The sequence below is a fragment of the Trachurus japonicus genome, chromosome 16 (genome assembly GCF_045865225.1).
Source record: "Trachurus japonicus isolate A0001 chromosome 16, Traja_1.0".
NCBI lineage: Eukaryota > Metazoa > Chordata > Actinopteri > Carangiformes > Carangidae > Trachurus > Trachurus japonicus.
The window spans coordinates 32,675,106-32,698,506 of NC_140922.1; the positions used below are offsets into that span (position 1 = coordinate 32,675,106).

General features: G+C 41.6%; 1 protein-coding gene across 1 annotated transcript in view; it reads right to left on the reverse strand.

The window, feature by feature from the left end:
* Positions 1-535: 535 nt before the first annotated feature.
* The window catches only part of plekhf2 (pleckstrin homology and FYVE domain containing 2), a 40,618-nt gene continuing 17,752 nt past the window's right edge, over positions 536-23,401 (reverse strand). The window contains exons 2-3 of the mRNA XM_085803427.1: positions 16,828-16,886; positions 536-1,513 (exon numbers count right to left, since the gene is read on the reverse strand). Coding sequence (XP_085659553.1) covers positions 744-1,502 — 759 coding nt within the window. The 5' untranslated portion in view covers positions 1,503-1,513; positions 16,828-16,886 and the 3' untranslated portion in view covers positions 536-743. The remainder of the gene's footprint in view (positions 1,514-16,827; positions 16,887-23,401) is intronic.

Consider the following 23,401-nt stretch of genomic DNA (forward strand, 5'->3'; position numbering starts at 1 on the left):
TTTTAGAACGGCGGAGCAGAGCCGTGAGCTGTTGGTTTCCCTCATCAAATACACAATCCAACAACTCCACAACGCTCTGGTGGACAAGTTGTGAGCTGCACATTCACCACGCTATGAGATAATAACACAACGTTACCACACAGAGTTGTTTTAGAGGGAAATTCATGCAAAACCGCTGATGCGCGTTGCCTTCAGGGACAGTTTTTCATCAAGCAGTCTCGCATTTCCCTCTAAAACAACTCTGTGTGGTAACGTTGTGTTATTATCTCATAGCGTGGTGAATGTGCAGGTCACAACTTGTCCACCAGAGCGTTGTGGAGTTGTTGGATTGTGTATTTGATGAGTTTGAAACCAAGAAATCCCATAATGAGCCTCCGTAGCGTAGCTCTGAGCAGCTCACGGCTCTGCTCCGCCGTTCTAAAAATAGCTTGCACCGACAATTAAAGGTAACGAACCTACTGCTATGACTATAGGGATTATGGCAATGGGCCAATTTGCCAAAATGAACTATGAACTATCCCTTTAAGAGGAGGAGGAGGGGGGAGGGGCTTCTCATTAGCACCATTGTGTTCTGTAGTGACTAATTGCTGCCTAATTAAAGTCCAGAGGAAGGGGGCGGAGCCTGCTGCCGCCGCCGCCGCCGCTCGTTAGTCACCGCCACGTTTTCATTATTTGGTTTGAGGACGAAGGAAGAAGAGGAAGAGGAAGAACTGGATGGATCGCCGGCTCGATTCCTCCTCAGCTCAGTCGCTGCTGTCGTCTTCGTCGTCGTCGTCCGACAGGTTGTTGAACTTGGCGCCCGGCCGGCTGCTGATGCTGTCCGAGCGCGGCGCGAGGCCGCCGGTCGTCGTCGTCGTCGTCGTCGCCGTCAGCTGCACGAAGCAGAACTCGCACACGCGCACGGGCTTGGACGACTGGCTGGGCAGCAGGAACTTCTTCTCCGAGCACGGCCCGCACACCACGTAGCCGCACTTCCTGCAGTGGTGGCGCCGGCTGACGGGCGTGAACTTCACCTTCTGGCAGCGCATGCACACCGCCGCCTCCGAGTCGGGCACCCACACGGCCGCGTGCTCGCCCGTCGGGGCCTTGCCGCTCTTCTGCAGCAGGTCGCCCACGCACTTCCCTATGTGGTTCATCCACTCGGACTTCTCGGTGGCGGTGGCGGCGTACACGGCGAAGGACTTGGTGGGCGTCTTGATGAGCCAGCCGTTGCGCAGGTCGCCCTCGTCCGGCACCGTGTCGATGGTGACGCTCTCCAGGGGGATGATGTGCTGCTTGTTGTACTTTTTCTTCTGGATGACGATGTTGCCGTAGACCAGGATGTCGTTGAACAGGAAGAACTGCCGCGCCTTCGGCTTCTTGCGGCACAGCTTGGTGAGGACGCCCTCGCCGATCAGCACGCGGCCCGGGATGGCGAGCGGCTGCCCCGCCGCGCCGAAGCAGCTCTCCACCACCGCGATGCGCTTCGAGTTGGCCTCGCTGTTCGCTAGCCGGTCCACCATCTTCACCTCGCCTGCAGGAAAACACACGGAGAGACAGAGGTTCAGTCTGAAGCTCTTCAATCATTGGCTCTCAGACTCTGAAGCCCCGCCCCCTTTTTTAACCCTTAGACGTCTGAGCCTTTTTTTTTTTATTTTCCCCTTTATACACCACATTAAAAACAGTTTACCATACCCATGTTTGGTATCTTTCTGTTCAGCACAACTTCATCCGAAAGATTTTACTATTATTTTTTCACTTTAAAGCAGAAGTAAGCAGAATATTTGTGTTAAAGGCCCCATGCTGTGCACTTTTCTCTGGGTTTATTTACCTGCTGATATCCCTAACAAGATGTATCATTGGTTTTGAGTACCTGTGATCTGCTTAATATCGTTTCTACTGCCCCTTTCTGTTGCCTCTTTCTGGAGCTCCAGCAGGCACGGGTCATTTGGCCAATCAGAAGAGAGAATGAGAACCTCTCCTCTGATTGGCTGACTGTTTTTGAGTGGCATGTGGTCAGGCCAATCACAGGCAAGTAACTGAAACCTAAGCTGCATTCATAAAAATTGAAAAAAACAAAACAACTGGTCACGGTGGGCGGAGTTACCTTGTGTGTGACATCACAGAAAGGAGGAAGTGCCATCTGCTCGTCTTAAAGAGACAGTTCCTACAAATGGGCGGTGTGTGTTTCTCTGTTTATGACCAGTTTGATGCATGGGGCAGTATATATACGTGGCCCAGAGACCTCCCCAAGCACCAAAAAATAACCTAAATCACATTTTTCATGCCATGGGGCCTTTATGATAAGTCTTAAATAGTTCTATCTTCCGACAGCAATCACTTACATAGAGTGTTTGGTCCGAAACACGGGTCTGTCAGTCACTCTGCTCTGCTCTGAGCCGAGGAGAAAACTTTCCTTGTATCCTACAAGTTTTATCCAATGAGGAGAGAGAACGGCATAAAGGGGCGGTCCTCTCTGTGTGTGCAGCCAAGGGATGCGCGTGAATGTGGTGACGTAGGGACGAGGGCGGGGACTGCTAACTCCATCGGCTGACAGGAAGTTAGCCAAAACCACCGGATCGCTTACTTCTGCTTTAACCAACTTTATTAACATTTTGGGCCCAAAAATACACACTTATCTGCTGATTCCACCACTTTTTTCTTGTTTTGTAAAATGACAAATATATGGAAAGAAATGCAACATCTGCCCATCCCAAAATATTTCTGTACTATCAAATTAAAACTCATCATTTCTCTATTCTACATTGTCAAAGTCAAACAAAAACTGAGAGAGAGTTTCACATCTGCACTTTCCAGTGAAGTTGACAGCAGAGCTCCTGGTGACCATTGTTTGGTTTTTTTTATTATGGTGCTTTGAAAATGTCATGTGAACTTTTGTTTTTCTTTTTTTTTTTAATGTCATGTGAACTTTTGTTTATCTTTTTAGAAACAAAATAAGACCACAGTAGCCCCCTAACTTAAAACTTTTGGAGCGAAATCAGAAAATGTACGGGTGCCCAACATAAATTGACTTGCAAAGCAAATATTCACATTTACTTTTCACCTGTAATGACAGATACCAGATTCTTTGGTTCATTTGCATTTAAAGGGACAGGCACTGAAACCAGCCGGTCTGAACAGAGCTGTTTAGAGAGGATGAAAAGAGCTGTGATGTTTGATCCTTGGGGGATTTTGAACAAAGCATGTCACAGACATGTCTTTAAGACACCTGGGAACTATTTTAATTTGTGGAAAAGGAGCATAATGTGTCTCCTTTAAAAAAGAAAAAAACAGCTAATTTACTGGCTGCACATGCGCAAGCAGATGAAAAATGTACTTGCACTGTCTCAAATTTTAGGGGCAAAACACCTCCATTTAGGGGCAATATGGAGCCCTGTATTTATAAATCACAGTCAAACTCTTAAAGGGATAGTTCAACATTTTGGCAACTATGAGATAATAACAGGACGTTACCAGACAGAGTTGTTTTAGTGGTAAATTCATGCAAACCCGTGATGCACGTTTCCATTGGGGGCAGTTTTTCATCAAGCAGTCTCGAAAACAAACTTTGTAGCTCTAAAAACAGCTTGCACTGACAATTAAAGGTAACAAACCTACTCCTAAAACTATAGGGATTATGGCAATGGGCCAATTTGCCAAAATGTTGAACTCTATCCCTTTAAATTAGCGCACGTGAGGCAGCGCTTTGCCCCGCCGATATGGCACCTATAAAAGGTCAGGGGAACGCCCTTTATAAATATTCATTCAAACCAAATCCATGATGGCCCAAGAGCGGAAAAGAGCCAAGAACAGAAATTCCACACTGTGTGAAGAGGAATTACTGGACCGGCCGGACCAACTCGACCGGATGTGCTGGCTCGGGCCTCGGGCTTCCTTTTTTTTTGTATAAATACAAAACATCTTCTGTACTGTGTCTTGTTTATTGTGACATGCACTGAATTGGCTCTGATGCATCAGGCCAAGTGTTGGGCCAAGAATTAATCCTACGTATTTAGTCGGGCCGCATTTGGCATTTTAGGGTCGGCATTTAATTTTGAGGCCCCTTGAGAAGCTCGCCCCCAAAGATATAAAGCTGGCAGGAATAACTGGAGAACTTGAGTGGAGTCGGTGTGATCATGGACCCTCGGGGGTTAAAGACACTTAGAGAGGAAGTGGATGTTTCTCCATCATGAAAAACCTCTTTTCTTTCTTTTCTTATCCGTCTATCTCCTTCTCTCCGGTCTAAATGTCTCTAATCAACATCATCAAAACCACTGCAGTTTTCTCTATTTTAATGATTAATAATAATAATAATATTATTATTATAATGACTCATGTTCATATTTCTAATGTGCAGATTACTTTCTCAACTCATTAGTGACTCATTTGTCCATGAAAAAAAACATCCAGCAGCTTAAACTCTGTCCAGCCTGAGTCGCTGTTAAACTAATTAATTCATTTCATGTTTTCTTAATTCAGCTGTAAATCCACAGGAGGAGAGAGAGAGAGAGAGAGAGAAGGAGCGGTGATTTTATAATGGAGCTCCATGAATCATCCACACGGCCGCTGATAATTAACCAGGTTATAGAAACGACCTAATTACACCTTTACATAACAACACAGCACCTTCTGCTTTTATTTTGAAACTTTAAATGAATCATGTTCCCATTGGCTGCTTCTAAAAGTTTAATTTTCCACCTGCAGCTGAGATCAATGATGCTGCTCCTTCGGCTTTTTATTCCAACAACGTCTTCATTTGTTCTTCTACTGAAGAAAAACCTCACTTATGAACGGGTTATTCATCTTTTTTTTTTCCCATGATGCATCTCCTGAACGCAGCATGATGTGATTTTACAGAACAAATCTGAACATGTGATTCCTCTGGTCACTGAGGAACGAGGAGAAACTCGATAGAGGTAAAATCCATTTCCATAGTTTATATATATTGATTCAGATCTCCACCTCGGGATGAATAGATAAATTATCTTTGGTCCAAACCAGTTGTCACACCAGGAATCAGGATTTAAACGGTGGCTCTTCTCTCTCTCTCTCACACTCTGACACCGGCACTAAAGTTATCCAATCAGATTCCACCGTGAATGTCCATTTTCTTCTTCCTATATACTAGGTTCACATTATGTATTGACATGGTAACCTTTGCAGAGGAGTAGCTTGACTATATATATCATGCATTCACTGTTTTGACCATAAAAATGCAATCATTTCATAATCTGTGTGCCACTGCTACTAATGATTTACATGACGTTTGCAGTTGCAGAAAGACCTTGCAGATAAAATCTGTTTGCACCAAGCGAGGGAGAAAATCTGCTTTAAAGGGATAGTTCAACATTTTGGCAAATTGGCCCATTGCCATAATCCCTATAGTCACAGCAGTAGGTTCGTTACCTTTAATTGTCGGTGCAAGCTGTTTTTAGAACGGCGGAGCAGAGCCGTGAGCTGCTCAGAGCTACGCTACGGAGGCTCATGGGATTTCTAATGGTTTCTCTCATCAAACTCATCAAATACACAATCCAACAACTCCACAACGCTCTGGTGGACAAGTTGTGACCTGCACATTCACCACGCTATGAGATAATAACACAACGTTACCACACAGAGTTGTTTTAGAGGGAAATGCAGAGACTGCTTGATGAAAAACTGTCCCTGAAGGCAACACGCATCAGCTGTTTTGCATGAATTTCCCTCTAAAACAACTCTGTGTGGTAACGTTGTGTTATTATCTCATAGCGTGGTGAATGTGCAGCTCACAACTTGTCCACCAGAGCGTTGTGGAGTTGTTGGATTGTGAATTTGATGAGTTTGATGAGGGAAACCTGGTAAAAAATCCCACGAGCCTCCGTAGCGTAGCTCTGAGCAGCTCACGGCTCTGCTCCGCCGTTCTAAAAATAGCTTGCACCGACAATTAAAGGTAACGAACCTACTGCTATGACTATAGGGATTATGGCAATGGGACAATTTGCCAAAATGTTTTTTAACTATCCCTTTAACATAAGAAGCATTAGAATTGGAATCTGATTTGGGGGTAAGATTGATAGCCCTAATACGAACTAAAACTAAAACTATGAATGAATTAATGAATGTTTTGTCCCTGTTTGTGTCGTTTGTTTACACTGCATTTGATGGAGTCTTTTCAAAATAAGATGCTCTCTCTCTGTCTCTTTCTCTCTCTCCAACCACTTTTCCCTCCCCGTGTTTCTCTCTGATTACTTTCACGGTCCATCACAGACCTCGTGTCCTCGTGTCCTCTCGTCCGTCTCAGGGTCACGACTCTGGCCGACTAAAAGGCGACGGAGGTTTCTTTTTTTTCTTTTTTTTTTACCACTTAACGTTCAGATATTGGATGTTCTCGCTCCGTCTCGGTTTTTAAATCTAAATCTAAAAACACATTTTCTTTGGCCTCGCTCATCATCGTCATCATCTTCCTCCTCTCGGTTTATTGTTGTGGTTGATGGGTTCCTGTCTGTTTTTAGACTCTCACCCAGACACAACAAGACTTCACTTCCTGTTATACACAGAGGAGAGGACATATAGAAGAGCAAAAACCATATCTAGCATTAGTCGACAAACAGGAAACCTTCTATCTGACTCTATTATGGTCTGTATCGGAGCTAATTCAGTCACTGTATCAGATGGTTTTAGATGTATTAGTGTTTCACTGTTGTTTGTATCAGTCGTTATTTTCTTGGTCTTTTAATTAACTTCATTGTTTAATACATAATATATAATATAAATAAACATATTTGTGGAGTTTCTCATCATTTTAAACAATATTTTCACACATTAATGGAGGAATAATTAGTTTATTAGTTGATAACGTTAATATGAAAATAACAGAGACTAATACGGTGATGTTTTCTACCAGCGTGTCTGACTCGACCTGAACGACAGATGTAAAAACAGATGTGAAGGAGAAAAAAAAAACTAACGCCACGATCACAGTGTGATTGAACACAGAGACAGAGAGGAAGAGGAGGAGGAGAGAAGGAGGTAGAGAAAGGGAGGAGGAGGGAGAGAAGAGAGAGGGGAGAGATTTAAGAGGAGAGAGAGAGTGATTAGGAGAAAAGAAAGAGGGAGGAAGGGAGGAGCAGAAAAGTGAGAGAGAAGATAGGAAGGGAGGGAGGGGTGGGGGGAGAGATGATTGAGAAGAGAGATAGGAAGAGAAGAAAAGGGGAGAGAAGAGAAGAAAAGAGAAGAGAAGAGAAGAGAAAGAAGTGAGGTGAAAGAGAGATAGGGAGCTAGAGATATAGAGAAGAGAGAGTGATATGGAGAAAAGAAAGATAGAGGAAGAGAGGGAGAAGGAGCTTGGGGGGAAGAGAGAGAAAAAGAAGAGAAAGAGGAAAATGGAGAGAGAGATAAAGAGAAGAGAAGAGAAGAGGGAGAAAAAGGGATGAGAGAAGAGAAGAGAAGAGAAGAGAAGAGAAGAGAAGAGAAGAAAAGAAAAGAAAAGAGAAGAGAAAAGAAGAAGAAAAGAAAAGGGGGGAGAAGAGGAGATATAGAGAAGAGAGGGTGATAGGGATAAAAGAAAGATAGAGGAAGAGAGGAAGCAGAGGCTTTGGGGGAAGAGAGAGAAAAAGAAGAGAAAGAGTGGAATGGAGAGAGAGATAAAGAGAAGAGAGATAAAAGGGGATTAGAGAGATAAAAGACACGAGCAGAGGAAGAAGTGAGAGGAGAGAAGAGAAGAGAAGAGAAGAAAAGGGGGGAGAAGAGGAGATATAGAGAAGAGAGAGTGATAGGGAGAAAAGAAAGATAGAGGAAGAGAGGGGCAGAAACATGAGAGAGAAGAGAGGGAGTAGAGGCTTGGGGGGAAGAGAGAGAAAAAGAAGAGAAAGAGGGGAATGGAGAGAGAGATAAAGAGAAGAGAAGAGTGATAAAAGGGGATTAGAGAGATAAAAGACACGAGCAGAGGAAGAAGTGAGAGGAGAGAAGAGAAGAGAAGAGAAGAAAAGAAAAGAGAAGAGAAGAGAAGAGAAAAGGAGGGAAGAGAAGAAGAGAAAAAAAAGAAAAGAGGGGGGGTGAGGTGAAAGAGAGAGATAGGGAGCTAGAGATATAGAGAAGAGAGGGGCAGAAACATGAAAGAAGAGAGAAAGCAGAGGCTTGGGGGAAGAGAGAGAAAAAGAAGAGAAAGAGGGGAATGGAGAGAGAGATAAAGAGAAGAGAACAGAAGAGGGAGACAAGAGAGATAAAAGAAGAGAGAAGAGGAGGAAAGAGAAAGAAGAAAGAGGAGAGGAGAGAGAAGAGGAAGAAGTGAAAGGAGAGGAGAGAAGAGTAGAGAAGAAAAGAGAAGAGAAAAGGAGGGGAGAGAAGAAAAGAAAAAGGGGGGGGGGTGAGGTGAAAGAGTGAGGGGCAGAAACATGAGAAAGAAGAGAGGAAGCAGAGGCTTGGGGGGAAGAGAGAGAAAAAGAAGAGAAAGAGTGGAATGGAGAGAGAGATAAAGAGAAGAGGAGTAAAGAGAAAGAAGAAAGAGGAGAGGAGAGAGAAGAGGAAGAAGTGAGGTGACGGAGGAGCGAGAGATCTAGAGGAGAAGAGGAGAGCAGCTCCTCTTCTCCTCCTCCTCCCCGGAGCAGAGTGATGACCTCACAGCTTCAACTTTAACTCACTTGAGAGATGTGTTTTTAAAGGGATAGTTCAACATTTTTGTCAAATTGGCCCATTGCCATAATCCCTATAGTCACAGCAGTAGGTTCGTTACCTTTAATTGTCGGTGCAAGCTGTTTTTAGAACGGCGGAGCAGAGCCGCGAGCTGCTCAGAGCTACGCTACGGAGGCTCATTATGGGATTTCTAATGGTTTCTCTCATCAAACTCGTCAAATACACAATCCAACAACTCCACAACAAAACGCTCTGGTGGACAAGTTGTGAGCTGCACATTCACCACGCTATGAGATAATAACACAACGTTACCAGACAGAGTTGTTTTAGAGGGAAATACATGCAAAACCAGCTGATGCACGTTGCCTTCAGGGACAGTTTTTCCATCAAGCAGTCTCTGCATTTACCTCGATATAGGCAGGGGATTATGGCAATGGGCCCAATTTGCCAAAATGTTGAACTATCCCTTTAAACTCTAATCTCTGTAAACTCTTAGTAACCACCTGATATCTACAGTGTTTTTTTTAAATCACACAGAGAATCACATTAGATCCGTCAGTAGAGTCCAGTGTTGGTTTCAATCACTTTACACCAGCCTGTGTAGTGTGTAGTGTGTAGAGTGTGTAGAGTGTGTGTATAGTGTGTATAGTGTGTAGTCAGTGTGTAGTTAGTGTGTATATTTATAACCATGTGTGAAGTGAGGATGTGTAAAACTGATGAGCCGTCGGCTTGACTGTGACTTTACTTTCAGCTCATTGTCTAGTTTGTTTGTCTGTTTGTTTGTTTTTCTTTCTGCCTGACACTACAACCTCCTCCTGTCTGTTCTCAGAGAAAACATCTGTAAACATCTGTAAACACCTGTAAACAGCAGCAGCCTGGCTCCCCAGATGTTGCACTGTGAACGTGTCGTCTCAGAAGAAGTTGTGGCCGGTTTTAACAAACAGGAGCAACTGGTTTGTTTGGTTGTTAGTTAGTTTGTGGGTGGACGACGGCTCCAAAACACAATCAAGAACCAAACTAAGTGGAACAGAGGGAAAACAAAGCAGAGGTGTGATGATGATGATGATGATGATGAAGATGACCCCCCCTCCCCTCTTCCTCCCCCCTCTTCCTCCTCCTCTTCCTCCCTTTATTAAAGAAAAAGCCAGTGAGCTGAAACTGATGCTAATTACCCAGGATGCTCAGGCAGCTCGGGCCAAACTCCCCAGTGATCTGCACATTAATGACCCAGAGGGAGGAGGCGCCGAGGGGGGAGGAGGGAGGGGGGGGGGACATGACAGCCTGTTAGAGAGGGAGCTGGACCACCAGAGAGAGAGAGAGAGGGCGAGGGACATTATTGCAGACTGGAGGCTCTGAAGCTACGACGACGACATGAGCTCTGTTTACTGTGTCACTACTGAATCAGCTGCTGTCGTCCTGTTGGATCGTCCAACAACACAACAGGTCAAATACCATCAGTAAAGCATTCCTCTTGTGTTAGGGTTGGTTTTTACGTTTTTAAAGCAGAATATATACGATATTTTTGTGTTAATATAAGTCTTAAATAGTTCTATCTTCCGACAGCAATCACTTACATAGAGTGTTTGGACCGAAACACGGGTCTGTCAGTCACTCTGCTCTGCTCTGAGCCGAAGAGAAAACTTTTATCGTATCCTACAAGTTTTATCCAATGAGGAGAGAGAACGGCATGCAGGGCTGTGTGTGCAGCCAAGGGATGCGCCTGAATGTGGCGACGTAGGGACGATGACTGTTATGGTGCGTTCAAGGCAACTCGTAACTCGTGTTTTTCCGGCCTGTGAAGTCGTACCAGTTCGATCTGGTACGAGTTCACGGGTCGGAAGTTAGGAGTGGCCGTTATAGTGACTTTCACAGGTAAAACAGGTCGGAGAAACACAAGTGGGTTGCCTGAAACGCTACAAAGTCGTAAGTCGTGACTTGAAGCTGTAATTTACGGTTTCAAAAGCCTACCTCGAACGCAGCATTAGCCAAAACGACCGGATCGCTTACTTCTGCTTTAATGCATAAAAGTACCACATACATGTGTCTATTGCATCAAGGCTTTTTGACTTTGTCAGGAAACTCTAAAAACAAATAAAATAAACACTTTTTTTCACAAAATTCTTAAATTCTCTGGTTTAAAATGATGACATTTGTGTTGTTAGAGTCAGTTATGACCCGTTATAACGATAAAATCAATAATTAGAGTTTAAACTGAAATCATGAAAGCGAACACACCTGCATGCACTTAATTGCTCTGCTGCTATCTGCTGCCTCTCTTGCACCGACCTTTTGCCATTTTTGTGAATGTATGAAGTGTCTGTCCATAGAAACGTCTGTTTTTAGATTGTGCCTGTTGTGCGTGTTCTTAGCTTTTATATTTGTTTACTTTTTATCTGGGACCTGAGTACAATTTCGTTCTGTCATGTCTAACATGAAGTGGAATGACAATGAATGACTTTGAATTTGAACTTGAACTTTGAACTTGAAACCAACCTTTTCATGGATAAGGAAGCCTAACAACGTAACCAAGAGATGAGAAACTAATAGGATGATAAATACTTGTTTTAGTGTGTTTTACAGCTGATTTAAGACTCGGGTCAAAACCGACCCGAACAACAGAGATGGTGGCAGAAAACTAACACAAGACGAAGGGTGTCAAACTCAATCAGGCAAGGGGCCAAAATTTAAAACATGAAGTATGTCGCGCTGCGGGCCAGACAAGAAAACTGAACTGTGATGTCAGAAGAGAGTGTAAAAAAAATAACAAACAAGACACAACACACACATTTAGCCTGGTTTTCTGTCCTGTACCATTTTGCACCATACCAGATATATGGCATCTTTTCTTGGCTGCAAGTTCATTTATGTTCGGGGTTCGGTCCTGAGCCGAGTGGAGTTGTGATCAGTGAGAATGTGGGGTTTATCCTATTAGATATCACAGAGTTTTCCTGCATAGAGACTTGCACACACTAGACCACATTCTCAGTCTAATTTCAGACTTATTAAGGCCCTTTTTACACACCGTGCACATCTTTTTCATGCTGGTAATGTTGCGCGTCAATATTTATTTTCAAACTCTGGTTTTTATCATGAGTCATTTCACACAAACCGCAAATGTTATGCAGTGAAAATGCAACATAATGCTTTTTTTTTTTTTGAATTGAGGTTGATTTTTCTGAGCTTTTGCCCAGCAACTAAACGCATCAACCAACCAATTATGTTGTTGCATGGAAAGCAGGAACGTTACAACTATTCCTGCACGATATCAGCTACATGTCCGATGTGCGTTCAATATTGTGATGATGATATGTCGTGCAAAACATTCAGCTGTTTGCCAAAGTTGCAAATTTTACTGGGATTTTACTGGGATCAAATCACTGAGTAGTCGTGTGTTATACAGGTTTAACAGGTCTGTTGCATATTTGCATCGCTGCTGGTTTGAACAGTTTGATGCGACATATTTCTTGTCTTTTATTCGCTACGTCCCAGATGTGTCAGGTTCAGGTAAAAGAATCATTTCACACACTTGAACTCCAGATGAGATGAAGTGTTTTTAAAGTTTCCTGGAAATGTAAACCATGCGATCAGAGAGAGAGAAGCTCTCAGGCTTTAATTTGAATTTTGTTGACTTCAAAAAATAATTGCTGATTTCCTGGAGTCTCCCTGAAACTCTCTCCTCATTAAAAATTATTTATTCATGGGTTTGTTTATTATTTAAAACCTTTAACACCTCATAAAGTTTAATTGTTGCTCGCCTCTAAACGAGCTGCACATTGTCACAAGTTCAGCCGACCTGCTGCAGCGTTTCATTTTATTTTTTACTTTTATTTAAACTGGAGTCTCTAAAGACGAGTTCTCTGTTTTACTGAAGGCACTGAAGGCATCGCAGAGCAGATTAGAGAGATATTAAAACACCAATTAAACAACTGGATCTATATAACTTTGGTGTTCTGCCACATTATGTCGGTGGTTATTATATTACATTGTTTTGGTGAATCATTGACTCATGTTTAGTCTTTAAAGGCAGAAAATTGCACAAAAATCAACTTATTTTGTTAAATTTACAGTTTTAAATAATAAAACTATTCAATGCTCAGTGATATGAAACATTTAAAGAGGCATTTTGAATTGATTAATATATATCAATTAACTAAAATCACCTGAGGCCCCCAACGGTTTGATATTTAACATTTTGCAAACAAGTGATAATTGCAGTAACATTTTACAACATCTGTTCGACATAATAAGATCAAGTTCTCCGTCTGTTCATCTCACTTTAATTTGATTTTTGAATATTTATGAGTCAGATCTTAATACTACGCCGTATCCCTTTAATTAATATTAACATGAATGAGCTGCCTCGTGTTGTTCTTTACTCTCTGGTAATGTGAGGATTAGACTGTAGGAGCTGCTGCAACAAAACAACACGGATTTGCATTTTTATCCTCCATCCCCTTTCTTCTTTTTACTCCAGCTGCTTTAAAGGGATAGTTCACCCAAAATTTAAATTTCCTCTGTGGCTTCTCTGAGTTACAGGGGGTCTCGGCGTAGCAGTGCATGTCCATATAACGGTTGCAAATGGATACCAACTGTCTTCGTAACAAAAAGACACACCAAAAAACATCCAAATACCTCCATGCTGCTCGAATGTAATGTCCGTCTTGTATTGAAGCCCCAAAATTGTCCCAAAAAAATTAAATAAGTCTATATTTCAAGCTTGTTTTGTAGCGGAAGCTCCTCTTCCCAGTTCGTCCAAATTTGAGAAACCGGGAAGAGGAGCTTCAAGAAGCTTCCGCCACAAAACAAGCTTGAAATATAGACTTATTTCATTTTTTTCGGGACAATTTCGCATTTTGAGGCTTCAATACAAGACGGACATTACATACGAGCACTTTTGGAGGTATTTGGATGTTTTTTGGTGTGTCTTTTTGTTACGAAGACAGTTGGTATCCATTTGCAACCGTTATATGGACATGCACTGCTACGCCGAGACCCCCTGTAACTCAGAGAAATTTCAATTTTGGGTGAACTATCCCCTTTAATCCAGCTCTAAGTGGTACCGACACACTGATCGGACTCCATCATCATGTAGCGATGATAAGCAGCTGCTGCAGGGGAGGAAATGAACGGCTGCAGGTAGAACAGCTCTGGTCCAGACACCTTGGGTTACAGACAGAGGTTTTGGATAAACCCGATGATTAATTCATCAGCAGCGATGCCCTCCTCTCTCCTCTCTCCTCTCTCCTCTCTCTCTTCTCTCTCTTCTCTCTCAGCTTGCAGGCGTTCGGTTCGGTGCCAGGACAGAAACCAGATTAAAGCTGCAGCCAACAAAAAGAGAAGCGAGGGAATCCTCCACAACAAAGGTGGTGAAAGAAGAAAGAGAAAGTCACAGACAGAGTCAGGAGGAGAAACACCTCTGTGACTCTCATTACTTCAGGTGAAACGTTTTGTGCAGGTAAAACCAAAACAAAAAGATTCCTGGGACAAAATGTTTCTCTGTGGATTCTAGGAAATCTCTAACCTGGCTCCACCCACCTACATAGAATCTACCGGCCAATCAGTGAACAGCGGGAATAGTTGTAGTAGATGTAATGTGCAACAGTTTCGATCATCGAACTTAATGTAGTGTTGTTTGTTTTTGAATTTAAAAAAAAAGAAGTGTTGATCATCGTGCAATCATTGTGCGGCAGTTTCTCTTTTTCAGAAAGTGTAGAAACCTTCTAATATCACTGGGATTTTAACCCTCTGGTGCCCTTCCAAAAAAGTTTGGGCCATAAATGTCCTCTATAAACAACTGCTCTAAAAATATATCAGATCAATATTTATTTTTCATGTTTTTTTGCACAGATCTTTCAATCAACCTCAATTCTTATGAAAACTACTCTTTGGTTTTTAATATTTTCATTGGCAATTTATTAAAGCGTGTGCTGAAATTTTGATTATCGGAGCCAGGAGATTTTTTACGTGGTATCAGACCCTTGCATATGTCAAAGATTAGTAACAAAACTGATTTTGATGCATTATTAGTTATTTTGTAGTTTCAGTTTTTCAATTGTACAAGCATCAATTTTGAAAATGTACATAAAATTGAGCTTCTTGACCAAAAATCATGCTGTTTGAGGTCGTACAGTGAAAGTTCTGGCCCAAAAAATGAGTGAAAATTTCCCTCTGTGTATACCAGAGGGTTAAAATTGATGCTTATTTCGGGGCTTTCTCTTGGCATCTCTTGGATCGACAACCTCACGGATCGGAATAGATCACGGTTTTTGGGTCACGGATTGGATCATTTTTGAATTGGGGAAGGTTAGGGACCGATACAAGTTGAGTTCCTTTAATTGTCCGTTTATTCGGTTCAGCCAGTGCACCTAAGTGTTTCCATACTAACACGCCCACCTTTTTCTTTTTCCATCAACCGATCCGGAGACCACTTGCATCCCGATCCGTGGAAAGCAATCTGAATGGATCAGGGATCATCAATGAAACGTTGCACCACTAGTTTACCCAATCAGCAGCGAGTAAACCCCGAGTTTTTAGGGAGTATCTACTTATGCGCCAAGTTTGAAGTTGTAGTTCAGTGATGGCAGTGGAGACGATGTTTGCGAAGCCGTTTGTTACGTTTGTTCCGCAACTTAAATTTGTCAAACCAAAAACCTGCAGCTGTTGTTGACGGACGTCTTGCACACATTCACTTTGCTCTGCTGATTGCAATGATGGGATGGTCATTGTTGTTCACAGCCTGCAGCAGCTTTGTTGCATGTCCGGCTCATTCCGGTGCATGACATACTGTACGTGACGACCAAACGTTATCGACTGGGTTTATAAAGGCAGAGCCAATCGTTTTAAACTATTCACTTACCAGGAAGTAAATATTTCTCAATGGAGAGCGGATCGGACCAGGCCAGGAAATGTGGGGATTTATGGTGCATGAAGTGTTGAGCAACAAGCTGAGTTTATAGTCAACATCAGGGGTTAATAATAACCCAACCTGAGCTGTGGGGGTTTGATTTATCGCTCAGTGTTGGATTTCAGCAGCTGATCTAGGCCCTGCAACAAATCATGTCTTATATACTGATCAATTCACATCAACTCTTTATCTATTTGTTGCTGCTTTTATATCCTAACCAACAATTTTTGCTTTGTCATCTTCTCTAATTAGTTTTAAAAATGTACTATTTTCAAACTAAGACACTCCTTTCCTCCTATGATGCCTCCTTTGAATTGTTTCTATCTCTTTTAATTGGTCATATTACATCGTACCAAAGTTCTTGTGTTGCTGTTTTATTCCCCAACAGCCAGAAACAATCAGTGAAACAATCCACGTGGGGTCTGCTCGAGCTGAAACGCCCTCTGAGTCTCATCATGTACAATGAATCAACATTTCAACACTGAAACATAAAACCAAAGTCGACCTGCAGCAGGTGAACCAGCCGGTACCGACCCAGCTCGACTCTGGAACCTGTTAAATTTAACATTAAGAGTCAAGAGAGCAACAAACTCCTCACATTATGAATTTCTTATGAAAAAAGTCTTGAAACAAAAATGTTGTTTTAGACGAATCTTGGAAAGGACACGGCTCACGGCATTAATAACGTATGTATCATATATAACGTACGTTTCAACTCTATTTCAACTCAATTCAGTGTAATAGTAGTAACAGTTAAAACTATGGAAGCCTGTTACTGCCAATAAAAGAAAAATAAATATCCTCTAGGTGAATCATAAAATATTAATCTCATAATTGTGACTTTTTGTCCCAATTTTCTCAATTTTAAGTATTTTGTATCCAAATATGATTTTCTCATAATGATCTCATAAATTATGACTATTAATGTCACAACGTTGACCTTTTATCTCATAATTCCAACCTTTAATCTCACAATTATGACTTTTTATTTCATAAATTTACATTTTTTTCTCAGAATTATGAATTTTGTGTCTATTAATGACTTTTTTTTATCTCATAATTTTTACATTTATTTCATTATTTCAACCCTGTATCTCATTATTATGATTTTTATGTCCTAATTTTGACCTTTTATCTCATAAATATGACTTCTTATTTCATCATTTCAATTTTGTATCTCACAATTTTGAATCTTGTGTCCATTTATGACTTATTTTTATCTCATTAATGACTTTTTATGCCATAGTGTCACTTTTTTCCCCCTAATAGGTTCACACTTGATCTCATAATTATGACTTTTTTTTTATATCACATAACATAACACCCTGACTTACCTTGAGATTATCTATTCTCCTTCACTGGTGGAAACAGGCTTCCATGTAAAATCAGCGACCTGAAAAGAAAAGAAAAGAAAAAAAATGTTTCGTTTTATAAAACATTGTGAGAGAACTGTGAACAAAAAGGAGACACTGGGGTATTTTCATATCTTCAACATGAGCGACAGTAATAAAACCTCCAGCGTGGCCACACTGGGAGGCCTGGGAGAGAGGAAAGGAGGGAGAGAGGGAGAGAAAGAGGGAAGGATGAGTCATCTCAGCTTAAGGGAGAGAGAGAGCGACGATGACAAAGACGGGGAGTGAAGAGAGACAGAGAGTTTCTGTGGGCAGTAAACAGCAAACCACTGACACAAGGACGCCCATTTACCCCGAGGGGGGTAACGTGAGGGCAGATGCTGTCGAGGATGAGGCCGTGTCAGTGTCAGTGTCGGTTTCTAAAGCTGCTGCTGCTCTGGTTTTACAAGGTAAATAAGTGGCACCACGTAGAAAAAACAAACTAACTTTATAAAGAAAGAGGTTAAGTTGAAAAGCGAGGTCGACACCGCGGATCCAGTTCAGACCGAGCAGAACCTGATCCGCATGAATGACTTCACAAGAACAGACGAGAGACAGAGAGAGAGACAGAGGAGATGGAGCACAGTCAGAGCCGAGGGTAATTAGACCAAAATTAAACATGCAGTCGACCTGAGACGACCTGGTGACACCAGAACCAAAACCAGCTAGATGTTTGTGTTAAAGCTCCTTCAAAATAAAAAGCTCCATACAGTATAAAGGTAGATGTTTGTGTTAAAGCTCCATACAGTATAAAGGTAGATGTTTGTATTAAAGCTCCATACAGTATAAAGTAGGGGTGGGAGAAAAAATCGATTCACATAAATATCGCGATATCTTTTTTGACGATTTTTAAATTGATTTTCCCCCCCAAAATTATTTTTTTTAAATATTGTGCAATGTGCATTTGTTAACCTTTTTTACATAAAGAGAGTACAGGTTTTGAAAAGGGTTTAAGTTCAGTTTATAATGGAGTATGTTAATTTATAGGCTCCTACAGTATTTGTGTGCAGATAAATGTTAAAAATGCTAAAGACTAAAAATCGAGAGAATCGGCAATATCGTAGAATCGCAATTTAAATCGAATCGCCATCCAAAAAATCGTAGAAGAATTGAATCGGCAGAAAAGCATATCGTCCCAGCCCTAGTATAAAGGTAGATGTTTGTGTTAAAGCTCCATACAGTATAAAGGTAGATGTTTGTGTTAAAGCTCCATACAGTATAAAGGTAGATGTTTGTATTAAAGCTCCATACAGTATAAAGGTAGATGTCCATGTGTAGTGTGATTATAAAGCAGCTCTAGGTTCTATATTAATACTGTGAAAGTATCAAAGCCTCAGTCCACAGAGAAATGCACACAGCCTGTATTCAGAAACTGAGCCTTAAAACCAGCCGTCAGGACTTCCTGTCACTTTGTGATGTCACAACTAAGCCCCGCCCCCTCACCACCTGGTCCCTCCATCCAACAACTTTGCAGGATTTGGTTTCTCTGAGTGTTTTGTTCGGAAATCTGCTCTGTTTTTATTGGACCACTTTATAAAACAGTCAGGCAGCCAATCAGAAAAGAGGCCCTCCTCTTTTCTGATTGGCTGAAACCGACCTGTTGTTACTAGAGCTCCGGAGAGAAGTTGCGATGGTTTTTAGATTTTCTCATGGATCAAAACTTCAAATAAAACACAGAAAAAGAAAAGAAACTAGAAAAAGCATTTCCAAGAATGGAAATGGTGTGACTGCTGACAGCAACTGAACGCTGTTGCAGAATTAGCAAATAGTGCAAGCAGTGATCACCATACAAATGTTTGACCAAGGTCAGAATCGAACCCACATCCTCATGGTCATTAGACTTCCACTCTGCCTCTAGGCCACAGTGCACACACAGTTGCAGAGACTGTTGTCTGTTAATGATCTGCACACTGTCAACATCAAGAAAGCTTGAGAGTCAAGCTTGAATGACTTAGAATGAAAATGTCTGTGAATTTCAGGCTGAGCACTAACCATATGGCCACAGAGAACCTGAGTTACAATGAGCTTTATACTATGAGGAATCAAAGACTGTCCAATGACAGCTGAATAATTGGAATCAAAAGTCAAGCAATGAAGTGAAAAGACTGAGGCAGGAATCGAACCCATGACCATATGATCACTAAACCTTTACTCTGCCACTCGGCTACAGAGAGCACACTGCTTTCAAAACTGTTGTCATTCATTGTAATGTGATGATGTGCTGCAAACTGGTATGAGTAATCAAGGAGATAACAAACACCTGTAACCAATTGAAGGCGGGGGAGGAGAGCAGAATTCAACATAACATAACAAGAGTTCTTCCCTTGGATTCGAACCAGTGACCTTAGGGTTGGCAAGCAGTTACCCTACCCACTACACTACAGTGGAGTTGTGAAGAAGAGAGGTTGAGACTTTGATGAATGTGAGATTTTTTGTGAAAAAGTTAAATATTTGAAAAAGTATAAATAGTTAAAAAGAGAAAAGTAATGCCGATAAAGTTCAAAAAAAGCTGCACGTTTTGATATATGAATTGTTGAAATAGCACAAAGTATGAAGGACTAGAAGAAGACCGTAAAAAGGCGGAAGAAAATGGCCAAACAGAAGAACAATAGTGTGACTGCTTCAGCAGTCACACTAAATATGAATCTTGAGTCTCATTCTTCACAGTCTGGACCGCAGATGGACGGGTCGACTTCGTCCTGCTGTTCGTGTGGTTAAAAACAAGTTTTCCCAGAGTTCCTTCTTTGGTGTGAAAGCAGTATAAAAAAGGAGAATAATTCACGGCGAGGGGGATTAACTTTCTTCATGCCACCTGGCTGAGTGTTTAATGACTTTACCACAGCTGAGACTGAAGTAAAGCAGAGATGAAGCCTCCTTCCTATCAGCTCACGACTGACCTCAACATGCCACCTCACCACAACGTGTCAACAACATCCCGTCAGTCTACACACACACACACACACAGACACACACACACACACACACGGGATTACACAGTGGCACTGCAGAGTATGAACACAGATAAAGGGATTGGAGGTTAATCTGGTGTGAGAGACGATGGCGTGAAAACTGAGCTGAACGTTCCTGCTCGTTTAAAAAAAAAAAAAAAACTAAAAAAAAAAAACGAATTTTGTGAGCTGGTTATCAAAACAAACATTATGGTGCTTTAACACTCACACAAATAAAAAAGTCTGAAAATAAAAGCTTCTGCTCAACTTGTATGAGAAAATGTATACTTACCAAAAAACAAAAATAAAGAAGAAAACAATCAGGATTACCAACCAACAAATATTAGCCTACATTCATGCAACACAAGAGCAACACAATTTTTTATCATTAACATGCAGCCTGGTGGTTGGTTGCACTTTGGTCACTAAGTTAACACAACAACAGCTCCTGTCATTTCATTTGTCCAGTCTGAACTCTTCATTCACCTCCGTCTGGCTGCAGGCAAACTAACTCTTTGTTTCCCAAAGAGGATGGGGAAATCCTTTTAATTAAACGTACATGTCGGTTCAACATGCAGAAGGTGACAGGACAGGACTGGTACCGTCTGTGTTAAACCCTCGGCGTGTTTTTACCTGCACCTCAACTACCTGGATACGTGAGGTTAATCCAGTTTCCAAACCTTTCTCCCAACTGGATAAAACCAACCTGGTTATGATGTCTGTCAATGAGAACACGCTCCTGTTATAACAAGTTAGGGATGCACCGATCCCATCTGTCCAAAAGCTGATAGTTGGGCTTAGAGTATTGGCCAATACCAACCCTAGAGCACTGGAAAAGAGAGTAACGACACCACCATTGACTCCCGTGGTAAGGGTTTAAGGGTTTTGTGCCCCGAGTGGCAGGATATGGGTATTGCAAAAGTGCCCAGAAAACTCATTCACTCCAATGTATGTGTGTTGCCCACTTGCTTATAAATTGATGAAAACGGCCGTGTTTTTGTTTTTAGGTGTCTTGGTCATATCAAATTATACTTAGAATTTGTTCATTACAAAATGTAGATTGAAACATTAATGTAGACAACTTATTATTATTTATTTTTTTTACTCGCCTATGTGTTAATATTTATCTGTAAAGGGTCCTCAATGATGCTATTAACGTGGGTGATCTATAAATGTCCTTAAATTATTGAAAATACCACACTTGCTCGTTCACCAACAATGCAGAGATGTCAGTTCTTGGGCGCTTTAGCAAAACCCATATTCCTCCACCAGGAGGCGCTTCCATTGGACCAATGCTGTCGTTACTCTCTTTTCCAGTGCTCTAACCAACCCAATACCACTGCTGAATTCAACCTAAACTGTACACCTTGCCATGTGGAAAACAGTGAAGGCATCAGGGCTTGACTTTAACATTATTGTCCTAACTTTGTAAAACATTGTTGCTCTGTGTTTGTTGTCATGGATCAGTCCCATTAGCCAACACCCGATCTAGCCATTTAGTCAATATCTGGAATAATATCCGATCTTGATATCGGATCGGTGCGTCCCTAATAACAAGATAGTTGCCAACTGAAAGTAAAGTTTGATATCTCAAGAAATCAATGGGACTGTATCTATATCTTTTATTTCTTATTTATCTATTCCCCTAATGTTGTTGTTGTTGCAACAAATCTGCATCTTTGTTTAACGATCATTGGTACTGTTTATCATTAAGATTACATCATTTAAATTGATTAGTTTGGTAATACTCTGAGTATTGAATTATGCTAAAAAAAGAAGATGGATTTGATGGGCGTAGGAGGGTTTTTAAGCTGCAGGAGAACTTGATTTGGATGTTTCTTTTGACTTTTTTAAGTAGGTCACCTCTGCAGTTTGAGCTGTTAGGATTAATCAATACGTTTATATAATATATAGCATTAAAGTGAACTAGTTTGGGCTGTGGGATGAAAGTTCAACGCTTAAAATAACAGACAATTTTCACGTCCTGACGTTCTATATATAAAAAAGAATTAGCATATTAATCACTGAGTCACACCGGCTGACTTCAGCTCCACCAGAGCCGGTGACGTCCTTCAGAGGAAACTACCAGTTGTCGTTGCTGTTTTGACTTTCACTTTTTAATCTAGGCCAACAGTTCCTCCACCAGGACCTCCCTGCTAAAAGAGGAGACGTATAATTATGATGTTATTTCCTTCCTTTCCTGCTGAGAATCTGATGTTAGAAAGCGGCTTCCCAGCAGCCACAGGGACAGTTCATGTCCTATCTGATAACTAAAGGATGTTTCCGGACTCAGGACTGAGAATGACGGAGGGTTTTCCCCACAAACACAACAACTGACAAAACCCCTCATCGACCTTTAGAAACCTTAAGAGACCTCTACAGACCGTTAGAAACCGTTGCAAACCATACAGACCTTTAGAAACCCTTTGAAACCATTAGGGACCTTTACAAACCTACACAGACCTACCTTTAGAAAACTTTAGAGACCTTTACACACCCTAACAAAACCTCAAGAGACCTTTAGAACCTTAAAACACCTTTGGAGACCTTTACAAACCTTAACAAACCTTTAGCAACTTTACAAACTTTCAGAAACCGTTACAAACCTTCACAGACCTTTACAGACCTCTAGAACCTTTTACAAACTTTTTAAGACCTTTTCAAACCTTTAGAGACCTTTACAAACCTCTACAGACCTTTACAAACCGTTACAGACCTTTACAAACCTCTAGAAACCGTTACAGACCTTTACAAACCTTTACAAACCTTTAGAAACCGTTACAAACCTTCACAGACCTTTACAAACCTCTAGAACCATTTACAAACCTTTAAAGACCTTTACAAACCTCTAGAAACCGTTACAGACCTTTACAAACCTTTAGAGACCTTTGCAAACCTCTGAAACCATTTACAAACCTGTACAGACCTTTACAAACCTCTAGAGACCCGTTACAAACATTTAGAGACCTTTACAAACCCTTAGAAAACGCTACAGACCTTTGCAGACCTGTCTGAAACAGAGAAAAACATTTTTTCTCAGCTCATAACAAAGCAGCCTCTGGTGACATAAACAGTGAGGGGGTAGGAGCAGATTAGAAGCCACAGTGATGTGGGGGCAGGTCCAGGGTTGTAATCAGAGTAATAACAGACCAAACCTCATGAGAAGTGACAGTTGAGCTCCTCTCAGGCACAAAAACACTGGCTTTGCTTTTCCTCTTCTCTAATGCACCGCCTGTGCAGCTGTTTAGACTGTAAGACGGGGAATAATTACCACCTCAGCTACAATACCTTAATGGTCCGATTAAGAGGCAGAAAAGCGCCTAAAACAAACACTTGCTCAAGAAAGATCACATACAAACAGTGGCACAGAAGGACAGTCATTAATTATACGACCACACAAAGCTCTTAAGGCCTCGTCTTCAGCAGCTGACCTAAACAGACTCTTCCAGCGGCCGCTGCCTCCTGACCTCAGCTGTCTTTAAGTGCTGACCGGCGCAGTGATTAACCGCCTTCCCCTTTTAAGGTCGCACGCTGACGTCGGCAGAAACTCCACTTCCAGGAGACACGAG